Genomic DNA, 15,802 nt, shown 5'->3' on the forward strand with positions numbered 1-15,802 from the left:
TGAGAGAGATTTTCAGCTACTAGATCCCACTGTCTTCTGTAGCATTTTATAACACATGTTTCTGTATCACACTATTCAATAACAGCACATCAAGTCCTGAGGGTGCAGAGACTGCAATTGTCCCTGCATACACTGGAACACAGACAGATGGAATCCTTTTAGAAGGGGAGGGCCAGAGAAAGTTGTGCCACTTGCTCAGCTTTCCTCACCCCCTTTCTTTATGCTGACATTTACTGTGTAGTACACATTTAAGAGACTGGATCTGGATAGTGAACTACAAATCCAGATCAATCAGCAACTGTTTTTTAGCTAGAACAGAAGCAGAACAATGCTTTTTTTTGCCTTAATGTAAGTTGACAAAGTCCTCTCAAATGGCTTAAAATAAGGATCTGCCTTAAATACCTTAATAAAAAGGTATTATTATTACCTTAAAAAGGTATTTGTAACTTAAGACCAATAATATTGAGTATTTGAGTAACAGCCATTAATACATGGCTCCTCTCCCTTCAGGACTGTAGTCTCAACAGCCTTCTCAACAGGCCTAGGCTGAGCTACAGTGACAAGATTTGTCTTAGAGCACTTGTATCCTGAATACACCTGAATGCACCTAGTCTTAAATGCTGCAAAGACAACAATTTTTTATCTTCATTGCTGCTTTCAGCACAGTTATATAATAAACAACCTTGATTTAATATGCTGGTGTTTTCTAGTACTCTTACTAGTAACTGTTCCATCCTTATGTGCTTTCTGCTTTAAATCTCCATTGTCTGGGCAGACTTTGCCATCTAAACTTTTTCTGAAGGTTAACAACTTGCAGTGATATTGAAGAACGCTATGTTACAATTAAAGACCCTATAACCAAGTAGTGCTAAGCTCTTAGAAACAAGAAAGATGGATAATTAGTATTTGACTTTTTCATTGTTATATTAGAAGTCTGTGAATACAAATCTCCTGAGAATCAGTCAGGATTTCTAGTAACACAATGATGCAACAGTAAATTTTTCAAGAACACTGATATTAGGCACTGAATTTGAATGGGAGAAGAAAAAATTAAAAGACAAGGAGTTTACCATAGATGTTTCTAGACTGTATTTCAGAATATATTTTTAAGGTTTTTTTTTTTAAGGCTAGTGTTCAAATGTGCACTAATATGAAGATGGTAACAAAAAAAATGACTGTGAGGATCAAATATCCTTAACTCAGAAAAGCACTACATCTATCCAGTTCTTTAGCAGGAAGCTTTACACTGAACACGTTTCTCACACATTTGTGTTTTGAGTTTTGTAGAAAAATGAGATGTTGTCATTTTAGAATGCTTTAGAAAAGCCTACCTAAATGTAGAATACAATGCAGAGAAGAGCAGAGATAGCAAAAGCAGTCTGAAGCGCTGCTGAATAGTCAATCATCAAGAGCCCAATTCTGCAGCCTTTATTCACTGGAAGCACTACCTTGCTTACAACTTGATTGAGGGCTCAAGACTAAGGCCCCAGGAATGTTTTCTCATTACAAGATGCACGTATTTGTTCTACATGGATCCACTGACTTCTAGATTACTGCAGCTGGGCAATGTTTAATGGCAACATGGAAGACTGATTGGATGGGACTTCACATGTGTTTTGCTAGGAAGAGCTACAAATGCATCCTACGTTTTCAGATTTTGTCTTTACCTTGTTACCAGGAGTACCAGGTTGTCCCTTTTGACCGTCCAGACCATTGTGTCCCTATATTGAGTAGAAAAATAAATATTGATACATATTTTCTCTCAAATGGCTATATGCAAATTCTTAGTCTTATAAAACCTTCCTCCCACACAAAATTATTTCCTAATACAGGTGATATTAAAAACTTCAGAGGTTCATACACTCTTCACTTTCAGAGGGTTTCTAAGGGTTTTCAGTACGCTGCAGTGATCTTAGCCTTAAATATTCAGGGAAAAGTATATATGTACTCACCCTAATTCCCTTAAAGCCAGGCAGACCAGGAGTTCCAGGGAAACCACGAGCACCCTAAAAACACACAGTGCATGAATGATTGTCTCTCATATTACACAGGGCAGCTAAAAGGAAAGATGATGAATAAATCTTTCAGTAAAATTAACAAGTAGATTTGGAGTAAGGAACAGAATCCAGATCCTAACCTGTTTCAAGACTAACAGTAATCAACCTGATTTTTACAGTTCTGAATCTCAGAAATTTCATGCATTACCATGTGACAGCACAGTTTTTTTAACTTTCTATGTCAAGGTGACAGCTTACCTTGTGTAACTCCTCACTCTGCCACTTCAGTTACTCATTACTAGCTTTAGTGGGAATGGGGTAGGGAAGCAAAATAAAAACGTAACTATATTATGTCTCTGCAAGTAAGGGCTGAAACTGTATTTATCTCTATAAGGATTATTACTAGACTGTTAATGTGGTGAAATTCAGAAAGGTTGTTAGGTTTAATTGATTAGTGAACTGGTTTGTACTGTATCCAGTGGATCACTACACACCTGAGGGCCAGCAACACCCCTCTCACCAGGTCTTCCAGGTTTGCCAGGGTGACCCTAAAAAATGCAATAAAGATGCACTAAGAAGGAAAGCTTCTTTTAAAAAATAGCAACACAAACCACTAAGAAAAAAGAAAACACAATGGCAAGGCTTCTCTTTGTCCATAGATAAGGGAGATTCTTAACTTTTAAGTTTTCTTTCCCCGGTGTTCAGGAAGTTAAATAATGTGTTTGGAGTGGTTTGGAATTTACCCGATTTTCTGTACATTTCCAGCATACTGCATCTCTTGTACCATAAAATAATTATTTCAGGGGTTTATTTATTTAACAATGTAAAACATACAGCCAATAGAATGCTAAGTTTGACAATTATGTGGTTGTTAGAGTTGAATCACCACCCCAAAGAGAAGAGAAACATTTAATAACCACTTACGTCTTCACCAGCCTTTCCTGGAGGACCAGGGGGACCACGAGGACCCTGGGGACCCTGTTAAAAATAAATTGAGAATTACCTGAGGCATCACTCTTCATATATGTCTTCCCACTGTTTTCTGACTTGAGCTGGGGCATAGCTGGAGCTTAACTGACTTTGCACTTTATGATTCCAAGTGGAGAGAGCTTGAATCTGAGTGTTCAGCTCAGTTTCTGTAACAGGATCAAGCAGGAGTATCCAAACATTCAGAGAAGTGAATATGGACAGGAGAAATGATCCAAAGCATTGCAAGCCAGCTCTGGTGTGCTGTTCCTAATGCTAGCAGTGTCTGTGTGTGATCTGTACTTACTGTTTGACCAGGTTCACCAGGCTCACCAGGAAGACCTTGGAAACCGGGAGGACCCTAGAAAATGAGGGAGATATTATTGGTTTCCAAACAAGATAATTTGTAACTTTACAGGTATGTCAATGTCAGTAGGAGAGAGCAGACTGTACTCACAGGGGGTCCAGATGCTCCAGGTGGGCCTCTGGGTCCCATTAAACCCTAGGGAAGAAAAAATCACAAGATCTTTTTAAGAACATCACAATTGTATAAACTCATCTGTAACACCAATTCCGGGCATTCCTAAAATATTTGTTAGCATCACAGTTTCCACTGTGCAATGTTCAAATGAAATTAGAGGAAGTTAAGAGGTCTGCATGAATTTGCACAGGCAGTCCAAGTGCAAACATCTTCTAATGCCAATGAACCAACACAGAATCCAGTGGGATGATTAGAAATGTACCATCATGGCTGTGAACTTTATGATTCATCTTCTCAATCTACTCTGGATTGTTAGAAAATGAACTGGTTCATTCTTTTTTGAATTCTTCCCTCTACTCTTCCTGTGCAGAAAAATCCAGAGTTTAAAGATGAGGGCTGTAATGCATTATGAAAGGCTCTTATACATATTGTGTATACAACTATTTCCAATAATTATCTACTTCTATTTAAATATTTAATTGTTTTCTGGTGTTGAATAAATTCTTTTCATATCACTTGAAAATTAAATCACTAATATACTCTCCTTGACATTATTTACAATTTATATACATCTTGAAAACACAGGGTGAGAAAAGCACTCCTAAAAAGGAAATTTCCATAGATTTGTGCTCTCTCTTAACAGTTACTTTAAGGTTTACTAAGCAAGCAAACAATTGCAAACTGAAATTTTACCTTGGACTTCTACTCCAAACAAATTATTTAGGAGAAGCTTCAACAGAAATAATTATGTTTTAAATTGATTTTAAAGCTTTCTAGGAAAGTCTTTTAGTTTTTCTCATTACAAGATTAAAATCATACACCAACTTTTCAGTGGTTTATGTAGCTTTCCCATAAGACTGAAAACTTTTTATTAAGAGGAATAAATGCACATTAATTACAGGAATTTACTCATGGAAGTTAAAGCGATGTTGTGGATATGAAAATACACAGTAATTTTAGGAAAAATAACAGTTCCTTGACTATCTGTATCATATCTGCTGCATAAACCCTGTGAATTTCTTCACAAATAATATTCTATAACTACTTTTCACTTCCCAATCTTTTACATATTATTTGTGAAACTTAAAATCTTCCTCACAATAGGTAAATTTTACTGCTATTACTGCCAAATAAACCTAACTGATTCAAAAACTGAAATGGTTTCCATTGAAAACAGAAATGGTGACACCTCAAATAAATCCTCATCTATGTTTTCTGATTAATCATCAGACATTGAGAGCAGAACTTGATTAAAGGTACCTGCAATTTCCTATATTTCATAACTAAATAGATGCCAAAGTATTTTTCAAAATCCATTTAATATTACAGTGATTTTGGAAGTGAACACAAGCACTTGACCCAAAATAATCCTGGTCATCCTTCATCCGGCTGCTCACCCATCTGATGCACTGTCTGTGACATCAGTGTGTGTGGTGAATTTAACCCAAATTCTGCTATCTGCATACACTGAAAATGTTTGCTAAGATAAGGAGGGGTCAGAAACTCATATGGAGTGGCAATGAGACCCCTTAAATTCCATTTGTACATAGTATACAGTGAATTATAAAGAGTCCTCCTCAGAACAGCCTCACAGTACCAAGTATCAAGCCTCACAGTATCAAGTACTAATGTTCAGATGTTGAGAATCAAATGCATCAGCCAATTTCCTAAAATCCTCTGCAATCCAAGGATATCAAAAGAGTTGTACAGCCGTGGAGGAAAAATCATCACCAACTGGAGCCAAGATGCTGAGTTACATTTTAGGCCTGTATCTGTTTTAGAGAGCAGCTTTACAATTAATCTCATTCCTAAAACACAATCTTCTGTCTCAATATGGGTAAAGTAATACTATATCAAAGTACATGTGTTATCTAACATCAGATTATGAGATTCATTGACTCATAAAAGTGTGGTCAACAGAGTTAAATCACAAGACACAGCAGTGCTATATTTAAGATAAATATGCAGATTCAAGACCATACTTCAAGTCCACAGACCACTTAAAACACATCATCATTCTATATTAAAGGATCAGTTTCTAGTCTGAGTCAATATATGATCAAACCACTAATTTTAACACACTTTTTTTCATTAATGCAGCTGAAATAAAGGAAAATTCTAAACACATTCATGTGAGTTATCAAGTGCTATGTCATATACCTACCATAGGTCCTGGGCCAAAATCTGCTGCTTTAGATGGATCATATTGAGCAGCGAAGTTCTGTAGATAATAAAAAAGTTGAAATCAAAATAAAAACTTAACTTTAAAAAATATTTTTAATCAACATTCTGTATCTAAATATCATCTGGTTTGTTATACTTGCTATGGGGTTTTTTAAAGCAGAATACATATAACTGAGTAAATATAGCCCTATTATAAATACATTTCTATCCACTTGTTTCCAAAAAGACTTGACTTTACTGGGAAGGCCTTTTCAAACCTAAGTATCTCTGCAGAAGTTATACAGAGGCATCCAATAGTGTGAACTGAAAATTAGGAATGTAAATTCAGTGCTCATTTAAAATTGAAAATTTTCTTGAAACTCTCAAATTATTCAGCCTAATTTCCAATGAGGGAAGTCAAGCAAAGCAGTGAAAAAAATATGCACAAGTAAAATTCATGTACCAGCCCTGAGAAGCTATTGCATAAGGTGGGCCCTTCAGTTTCAGAAACATCTGAGGAGAGTGCAGCCTCAGAAACACTGCAATGGATTTTTGATATTTTATCAAAATAGAAAAAGGTTCTCCACAACACAATCAAACCCCTTTTCTTGCTTGTTTCATTGACATATTAAAATGAAAAAAAAAAAAAAAATGAAAGCAGTTTGATATTTGCAGCTAGCAAAATAAAGTATTGCTATTCACATTGAAATCAAAAGAGTATTCTTCCGAGCAGAAGGAAGATCAATAAACTTGATCAATACAACACTGCCTTCATGCTCCCTATGCAAGATAATGTCAAGCTAAGAGTTAAATTCAGCATTCTGCAGAGAATACATGATGGACACTGGTGCACAAACTGTGTAGGCAACAGCCCATTTACAGTTCTGCAGCATGAATACAAATAAAAATAAAAATTTCTAAAGAACAATACTCTAAAATTCTATACACTTCTAATTGATTTTTAGCTTAAAGCGTCATCTCATTCACTTATTCCAATACAGTTGCTATCTCTTGAATCCAACCACAAAGGCTTTTTTTCCCCATCCACTTAACATTATCACATCACTGTGTAAGTTTGTTGCTAAATAACAGGGTTGATTTGCTCTTCTTCCTAAATCCCTGCTGAATACAGAATCCAAATTTTCCATGGAATATATACACCCCAAGGAGGGTTTCATTACAACTGGGACCATCAATTTCTTATGGCTCCCAAGAGAATGTTTTCTCCACTCTTCAGCTCAACAACACTGTTTTCCAGCAGATACAAATTTAATCTTGGTCACGAAGCACAGCTTATGAGTTTTGGTAATAGAAAGTTTGGATGCCTTACTCCACCAAGACCTGGAGGACCAGGGGGCCCTGGAGGACCTGGTAGACCATCTTCACCATCTCTGCCTGGTGGACCTGGTGGACCCTAGAGGTGAAAAGAGAATTATACAGTGAGAATTAGAAGTGTCTGAAGAAATCTCCGATGTGATAACTTCACTAACAACCAGGCACCCACAGAACACCCTACAGCACTGCAATATATTTCACTAAATCATTTCAATAAATGCTTAACTTGAGGAAATAGCCTGATTTTATGTTACCTTGCTACACCTTGTATCAGGTATGTACTGGAGCTTCATATTGAGAACATTTATGGGGGCAATATTGGATTTATGCTACCAAAGCATAATCGCCAAATTGGGAAGTTTCATCTTAAGTGACAAACTGGACCTCCAAACCCCAAGTGACCCAAGTGGACCCACACAGCCTAGCAGATCCTGTTAGTGAGAGCCTAAAATCTGACCAGCTGAGGACTAGAGAAGGTCAGCCCTACTGATATGAGTTACCATGGATCCATAGTAAGCCCAACACCAGATTTTAATCAGTATAGATAATTTGCTAGTATAATCATAAATCCAATTAAAATTTAGCAGTGCTCTTCTACAGATTTTTGATACCATCTGTCTGCTACCACTGTCAGAACTTCTTTTACAACAGGTTGAAATTACCTGTGTTCACTCCTGTAACATTTGCCCCTACATTCTTTCATCCTCGGTACACAAAGCTGGTCCAGTTTTGGCATCATGGCAATTGATGTGGGGTATTTAATTTATCGAGATTTTTGGACCCAGTACTTAATGAAATCCATAATAAATGGGTTTCTAAAGGAGCAGAATTAGGCTTGCTGCTTTCAGAACAAAGAAAGCTTTGTTAAAAGCATTTCATTAAACAAATTTAATTAGTGGCAGCCTAAAGTAAATATCTAACTGACCACACTTATATAGTGTTCCTAATAGTTTCCATTACATTTGTCAGCACACTATGATCTCAGAAATCTTCAAGAGCTCCCTTATAGTACTATGGCATTTTCATTTTCAGATGATATAAAAGAAGACACATAGCTACACACAACCCAGATAAGTATGTGAAGTTCAGACTACCGCTTTCCAAAAAGCAGCAATGATGCAGAAGCAAACCAGAATAGCAGATACGAGTGATATGAACGAACATTACAATTAAATTATTCAACTGTCCTTATTTATGGTTACTTTTACGGTAGAGCCTTCAGCAGTATAACACCCACTTTGACTAGCAGAAGATAACAAATGCCCAGCTGCCAAGAAAAGAGCTTTTCCAAAACATTGTTGGAGGCACAAATAATGAATTATCTTCAAAACTGGCTTAGTCTATTCAGGTTTTATGTAGAGAGCTTACCCATACACTATATTATTCAAAGATTACATTTTTGCATGTCAATTTTTCCCTCTGCATTTCTATGCATTATTTCCACTGTGAGCAGCTGGAAAAACATTTTTCAAATCACCACTTGAACAGCTAGGCTGCCCTATGATCTCAACCACATCTGCTCAGGCAGACTGAACATAACTGGGCTGAATTTGGTACATTGGTAACTCGGTTTCTTTTTTTAATAAAATTGTACATTCAAGCTTTTACAGGTACAATCATTTAATCCCACAGCAATGCTTAAACTTAGTTTTTTCCTACTGGTCTTCCAACAACAACTGTTCAAAGATCACAAGTAAATGTCAATCAAATTCCTTACCCTTTCTCCCTGAGGCCCTTTGTCGCCTCTAGGGCCCTGCCGGAAGAAAACAACACTCAATGAGTTACTGTGAAAATTTTCCAGGACAATGCAGGGAAACAGATATATTAAGGATAATTAGTGCACATTAAAAAGGAAAAGAAGGCTGCATATAGAGGTTCAACAGCTATTTTTCACAGTCAGTGTATTTTTGTCCACAATAATGTACTGGAAATAGATTAGCCACTGCCACTGTTGTGTGAATTAAAAGTGTCACTGCACGGACCACAGAAGTACTTGCAAAATTTGGGTTTGTTTCTACTGAATAACTAATTCCAATATAACAGCAGTGAGTTTTAAAAATAATATAGAATCAATTTAGTCTTTTAGACCTGTATGGATATTGTTGCACTATTCAATCCACATAAATCTTTATAGAGGAGCTCTGTTTAAATAAGAATGATGCTTTGATGCCATTTAGGTTTTGGTAGGCTTAGTTCTGCTCACAGGTAAAGCACTTTAATTCAGTACTTGAATTTACCCTGGTGTTAAAATGCTGCATTGATCATTCCTTCCTTTTTTCCTACCTATTCATCTCAGTGCTACTGGTATTTTCAGAGAACACTGAAAATAAGCAATGTAGTCAATTTTCCCTTCATCCAATAGTCAACAAAACATTAACCTGCTGAAGATTGCCAGATACATCTTCATCTTCACATAAGAAAAATAAAAATGCTTACCTTGCGCCCTGCAGGTGCCTGGAAAAAAATAAGGAAGAGAATTTCAAAAAATGAGTTACAATTTCTGCCAGAATTTTAAACTAAAATAATGCATAAACTTAGACATGTTTTCTTACATAACTATACTTTTTCTCAGTCCAATATATTTAACTATCCCCTATGACTTAAAATTACTTTGAAGGCTAGGAGGTTATATATTGCAAAGATGAATGTAACTATATTAAAATGTTGTGCTGAAGACTGACAATTTTACAGCTATAATAAAGCAATCTAAAGTATTAGAATTGAAAAAAAAGAAGTCACACCTGAGCTCTTTCATAATCCTAATGTGCAAGAAATTTAGAGTGTAAAACTGGCTTTAAAGTAGAGTCATCTCCAATCCAAACTGCCAGGTACAATGTCCAAACAGCACTGCTCCTCTACTTTCTCCTCATGGTCTCTACACCTATGAAGGCAGTCTCTCAAAAAGGCCGTCCCACTTGTGAAATTGGGGTGGGTACCTTTCCAGGCAGTGCCTTCAGGATTTGATCACCACTTTTCCATGACCATCTTGGGAATGAATGTTAGAAGATAATACTGCCACAAGAAGAATAGCCTAGCCTGTTAATTGGAGTGTTACGTTTTAGATAAAAAAATTATACTGACCTCTCTCACATCTGCAAAGAGAAGGGAAAGAAAAAGAGATAATTAGGGCAGGGATTCAAATATTTTACAAGTTTTACATTTTAAACTTGATTTCAATTCAAAATTATATTTGCTGCTTTTAATTTGAAATGCAATTTTGTTGATTTCCTTAATGCAATAAACATTTTCCTAATGTAATTTCTTACTGTTAAGATGATTATCTTAGACTGGAAAGACTCATGGGAGAAATTGCCATGTATTTCAAATTCAAAATGGACTTGCTAATTAAATCAAGACAAGTAATATGGCTGATACAGTAAAAGGGCAGATATCAGCTATAAACCTGCTCTAAATATGCTTCAACATACCTCCATTGAAAACCTCCCACACTTATGTATTTCCACGTATGTGTTCATGCAAGAGATTAATAAACCCAGGCAGATTGAAACATGTGAAGATACTAAACTGTAGGAGTAATCTGAAATTTTCAGATAAATGGCCCAATCCCACTTATATGGGGAAAGATTCCAGCTAAACATCCCTATTTCCACATTTTCCTGTACAACTGTGTAACAGGGAAGAGTTTGAAGCTATTAAACACCAAACTGCAAATAACTATCTCTGAATGTTATGCACTGCTAAGTGTATGTGCTTTTTTCATTAGTTGGAGAAACAAATTTTCTGAGATTTGTAATTTCAAGCAACATTACCACTAAGTAACAGGTTGTTGGATGTTTTTCCACAACGTGTCACGTCGGCAGTGTATGACCACACCAAATGATGATTCGTGCAGACCAGAATAAGGTAAGAGTGCTGAAATGCTGAAAGCACTGGAATTGCGCGGCAGTACACACACAGCCTGCGCTCACCCAACACAAAACCAAAGCCACTGCTGCCCGCAGGTGGCGGTGAGAGCGGCGCCTACCCAAACTCCCTGCGGGGTGCTCACTTCGGGGACCCCCACACGAACCTCTCCGTCTGCATTGCGAAGGCGCAGCTGCTTCCCGTCACCGGGGACGTGTCCCCAGAATGCCCGTCCAGAACCGCCCCGCCGCTGCCCCCCGCCCCGCCGAGGGCGACCCGGGGCACCTTCCGGGGAGCATCATTCCGGGGGACATCACCCCGGGGGACATCACCCCGGGGGACATCACCCCGGGGAGACATCATCCCGGGGAGACATCATCCCAGGGGGACATCACCCCGGGGGGACATCACCCCGGGGGGACATCACTCCGGGGGACATCATCCCAGGGGGACATCACCCCGGGGGGACATCACTCCGGGGGACATCATCCCAGGGGGACATCACTCCGGGGGACATCACCCCGGGGGGACATCACTCCAGGGGACATCATCCCAGGGGGACATCACTCCGGGGGACATCATCCCAGGGGGACATCACTCCAGGGGACATCATCCCAGGGGGACATCACCCCGGGGGCTCCCGGCGCCAGGAGCGGGCAGCGCACGGCTGCTCCCACCCTCCTCCGCCCTGGAACGCAGCCAAACCCCGGGTCAAAGCCACCGTGGCCAGGGGCTCGGGGGGCTCTTCACAGGGCGCTGCCCTGCAGGAGGGCTCCGCTTCGCCCCCAGCCGAGTGGCGAGGCGCGACTCCGTCCCATCTCAGTGTGCGGGGTGTGGGTGTGTGTGTGCGCGCTTCGCTGACTGCGACGAGGGAGCACTACATTCTCATCCAACGAGAGGCGGAGCGCTGCGCTGAGCCCTCAGGGAGCCGCGCTCCCTTTTCCCGCTAGAGCGGAGCACTGTTCCTCCCTGCCTGCCTCCTCCCGCCCCACACGGTGCCCCCCAGCCGGAGCCCCCGGCTCCGAGCCCGCCCCGAGCGGCCCGCAGGGGGCGCCCCGCGCGCGGAGCCGGCCCCGCTCGGAGCCCCGGCCGGGAGCGAAGGGATGGATAGATGAGCCGCCGCCGTCCCGCTCCCCCGGCTCCCTGCCCGCTCGGAGCCCCGGCCGGGAGCCAAGGGATGGATGGATGAGCCGCCGCCGTCCCGCTCCCCCGGCTCCCTGCCTGCCTCGGGGAGCGCGCCCCACGTCTCACAAAAGTCTCTTCCGCTCGCAGCAAGCACTCTCCTCCCAGCCTGCATCTGTATGTGAAGGTGAGGCTTTGCGTTCTCCTCCAGGTACGAGCCCGTCTGTGGGTTGTCCCTTTTTTTTCTTTTCTTTTTTTTTTTTTTTTTTTTTTGGTAGAGGGGGTACTCGTTGGCCATTTGCCATCTTTTTTTCTGAGGGAAAGAAAGAATCTAGAGTCTGATCTGGGACGGAGGTGGCAGTTTATGAGCTGGTCTCTATCGCTCGGGAAGAGGCAACTCCCCGCAGACTGCCGTGCGTGGGGCGGGCGTCGGGACAAAGCACAGAGCGCAGAGCCGGACAGCCACCCCTGCCACCACCCCTGCCACAAACAAGCGGAAAGCACTTACGTTGGCCTGTTGCTAGGTATGAAGTTACTGCGAGCAGCAACCAAATCCGTGTATCCACAAAGCTGAGCATGTCTAGTTGCAAGACATGCAGACTCCTTGTGGTGCCGAGTCGGTTGGTTAGCTATCGCCTGTGGGACGCAGGCATACAGTCTCGAGGAGTAACTCCAACCTTAGCAGAAACCTGCTGCCAGGGACGCTAAATTAACCCAGCCCCGCTCCGCCGTACTTATACCGCAGGAGGGTCCCGGCGCCGCCCAGGCCATCACGTGCCCCGTGTCTCCAGCCCTCCCCGGCAGCCCTGGCAGCGGCAGCGGCGGGGGGGCGGCGACTCTAAATTGGTTCCATGCTTTGAGGACGTGGACACTGAGGCTTTCGGAAGGAAAATCTGACTCGTCGTCTCGGTTTTTTTTTTTTTCCCTTTTCTTCCTTTTTTTTTTTTTTTTTTTTATTTTTTTTCCCCTCAGCCGTCCCACGCCCCTCTCGCCCCGCTTTTCTGGGAGCGCGGCCGGGAGCGTGGCCGGGCAGCCGGCTGGCAGCGCCCCGACGGCGTTCAAAGCGGGAGCTGTCCAGGGCCTGCGGCGCCTCCCGCCCCGCGGGGGGGCGGCCGGGGCAGCCGGGAGGAGGCTGGATCCCCGCTCAACCTCTCTCCGCAGTCCCACTGCAACCAAAAGCATAAGGCGACATTCTCCCCAGACCCCCTAGCACGACCCCACTCCGGTCAGTCGGGTCCCGCGCCCCCGGCGTTTCCCCGCGGACAGCGAGAGCCGGGGACACCGACAGCTCCTCAGCGCGCCCCAGCCGCGGCGGAGCCCGTTCGCTGTTTGCTCTCTCCGGGACACATCTCCGTCCAGGGCGCGGGCAGAGCCACACCAGGCTGCCCTCCCTGCTCCGCGGCTCTCGGGCAGTGTGTGTGTGCGAGGGGAGCCCGGGGTGCCCCGCGGCCGCCGCCCCGAGCGCTCCCCGCCTCCCGGCCTGCTGAACGGGACTGTCCGGGCGCGGGGAGAGGATGGGCAGCCCCCCTTCGCGACGGCCACCCGCCCACCCAGCTGAGGGAAAGCTGGCGGGCTTGTTTGCCACGTCTGCCCGCCAGACGGCTTCTCTCTTCGCGGAGGAGGGGGGCCAAGGTGGGTGTGAGAGGAGTTGCCCGCGCTGTGCCCCGAGGGCCGGCTGCCCCACCGTTCCTGGGCCCCGGGACCGGGGTCGGGGCTGCAGTCACTTGGGGTGGCCCATCGCGGCCCCCGCGGCTGGGGGAAGCTGACGTGGTGCCTCCGGCCAGGCCAAGCGGCAGCCGCGGCCAGCCCGCCTCCCCGCCCAGGGGCTCTTCCAAGGCGGGCAGCCCCCACCTCCCAGGCCCCCTCCGCTCGCCGAAGGGAGTCCCGAGCAGAAGGAACGGCGAAGCAAACAGAAGCCCCGCCTCAGGGTGGGGGGGACCTCTTCGGGGCGGAAAAGGCGAGGAGAGCGCCCGTCCTCGCTGCCCTTCCCTCCCCCAGGCGCGGGTCGCCGAGCAGGCGGACCCTGCCCAGGCACAGCAGCGAGCCGCGACAGCCGCCGGGAGAGCTCCCGACAGCGGCTCGGCACCGCCTCCTGACCGCCCCGCAGCCTAGAGGGTCGTCTCGCCCTCAGCCTGGCTTAGGGGAGGTGCCGGGGGTGTATCCAGACCCTATTTATCAGCCGTCGGGGGCACGTGTGCAGAAAACATGGGAAAGATGGGTCATGGATGTGCACTTGAGCGGGGACCACACAGGGGTCGCGTCTCAGGGGCACTGCCTGCACCGAAAGCAGCATCCCTCTGCCACTCATCCACGCGTGTCCCGGCGAGCCAGCCGCTCCCGGCTGCACAGCCTGCCTGAAGCTGCCTCCGCGGACAGGACTGATACTCGCTATCCAGAGTGCCGGCGAAATGGAAAAGCCTGTGGTTTGGATAGGAAAATCCACAGCATTAGGAAAAGGTGATCCAACGAAGTGTGGTGTCTGACCACAAAATGGTAGCACAACAAATTATGTGATTGAAACACTGTAATAAAAGTATGTATGTACGGCATAAACGGTACACGAGTATTCTTTCAGTTTATCTTTCATGTGAATGGTGACCAAGAAAGATTTTAAATTAACCTGAACGCTGAAGATAACGATTTGAAAGTTTATACCAGCATATACCTAAAACAGCTCAGTGAGCTTCAAACAAGTTAAAGTAATAAAGTATTATTATTAAAGACCCAAAGCACTGTGGCTCAAGTCCAAGTATTTCCTGATACCACTTTCAGTGAATAGTTTGGTTTTTTTCTGAACTTTTTCCCTGAAATCACTCATTGACTCTGTTGGCAGTTTTTCTTTATTTTGATTCTGATGCATCACTAGAACAGTTATTGAAGGATTATAATTGTAACTAGAGACTTCTGAGACAAACCTGTTCTAAATGCATATGTACAAACCTATTTTATGCACATTTTCAATAAATGATAGCCATTTTCTATTAATGAAATATGTGGAAGGTGCAAGGATGCAGACACATGTGCCTTGACCAAATAAAACTAAGCCACTGTTCTCATCCATCTTACCCATGAAGTTTCACACAGGGAGGACAAGCTCCCACCCAAAGAACAGAAAAGCCCTGCAAAGATGTGGATTTTCAATCACCACATCTCCCATAATACAAATGACTGAGGGAGACCTGGAACCAGAAGTTCAGCAACACACAAAAGCATTTGAGATGGTATGAGACTCCTCAGGCTTCCAAAGAGATGAATTCTCGGTATACTCCAGCCATTTCAGGATTGCTGCATATGGACAGAATGAAAGAGATGCAGAAGAATAATTAATTGATATGGATTTTTTCCCATGACATGTTCCTGGCCTTTGGAACCTATGGAGCCCTTGGCCATTTTCCTCAGTTTCAACCTTCTATTGTCATCGTATTTCAAGGAAAAATGAGGGGGAAAAGAGAGGAATCTCTTCTCCCTCTAGCATCAGCAGTTACTCAAGCCACCCCAAATGATTTTAGGGTAAGTGACAAAGGCCTATTAATGCTGATCTTCCTGCAAGGTATCTCTGTCACAGAGGCACTGCCACAGCTTCTGTTGTGAAGACAGGCTACAGTGCTCATCTTCTCTACCTGAGCATGCAAAAATAATCTTAGAAACTTGGGGAAAGAAAAAAACTATTTCTTTAAAAAAGTAGTGCCTAGTAACTTTGGTTCTATAATATGAATTCAGAAATACTTTTTCCATAAAATGTAATTATGGTAAATGGTTGCTAGTGTGCAAATATCATTACTAGTACAAGTATTTCTGAAGTAATACAAGTAACATGAAAATTTTTGGAGCCATTAGCATACCAGAACTGATTTGATCAGCCAGCTTAAAGAAG

The 15,802-nt window shown here is 43.3% G+C and overlaps 1 protein-coding gene across 1 annotated transcript in view; it reads right to left on the reverse strand.

Annotated features, from left to right (window-relative positions):
* Nucleotides 1-12,629, reverse strand: part of COL1A2 (collagen type I alpha 2 chain) — a 39,054-nt gene extending 26,425 nt beyond the window's left edge. Inside the window, exons 1-12 of the mRNA XM_005518806.2 lie at nucleotides 12,437-12,629; nucleotides 10,024-10,034; nucleotides 9,379-9,396; nucleotides 8,660-8,695; nucleotides 6,938-7,021; nucleotides 5,609-5,665; nucleotides 3,421-3,465; nucleotides 3,271-3,324; nucleotides 2,922-2,975; nucleotides 2,492-2,545; nucleotides 1,953-2,006; nucleotides 1,668-1,721 (exon numbers count right to left, since the gene is read on the reverse strand). Coding sequence (XP_005518863.1) covers nucleotides 1,668-1,721; nucleotides 1,953-2,006; nucleotides 2,492-2,545; nucleotides 2,922-2,975; nucleotides 3,271-3,324; nucleotides 3,421-3,465; nucleotides 5,609-5,665; nucleotides 6,938-7,021; nucleotides 8,660-8,695; nucleotides 9,379-9,396; nucleotides 10,024-10,034; nucleotides 12,437-12,506 — 591 coding nt within the window. The 5' untranslated portion in view covers nucleotides 12,507-12,629. The remainder of the gene's footprint in view (nucleotides 1-1,667; nucleotides 1,722-1,952; nucleotides 2,007-2,491; nucleotides 2,546-2,921; nucleotides 2,976-3,270; nucleotides 3,325-3,420; nucleotides 3,466-5,608; nucleotides 5,666-6,937; nucleotides 7,022-8,659; nucleotides 8,696-9,378; nucleotides 9,397-10,023; nucleotides 10,035-12,436) is intronic.
* Between the last annotated feature and the right edge of the window lie 3,173 nt (nucleotides 12,630-15,802).

Source organism: Pseudopodoces humilis, chromosome 1 (genome assembly GCF_049639895.1).
Source record: "Pseudopodoces humilis isolate 2021_Gansu_Grassland_sample_001 chromosome 1, ASM4963989v1, whole genome shotgun sequence".
Lineage (NCBI taxonomy): Eukaryota > Metazoa > Chordata > Aves > Passeriformes > Paridae > Pseudopodoces > Pseudopodoces humilis.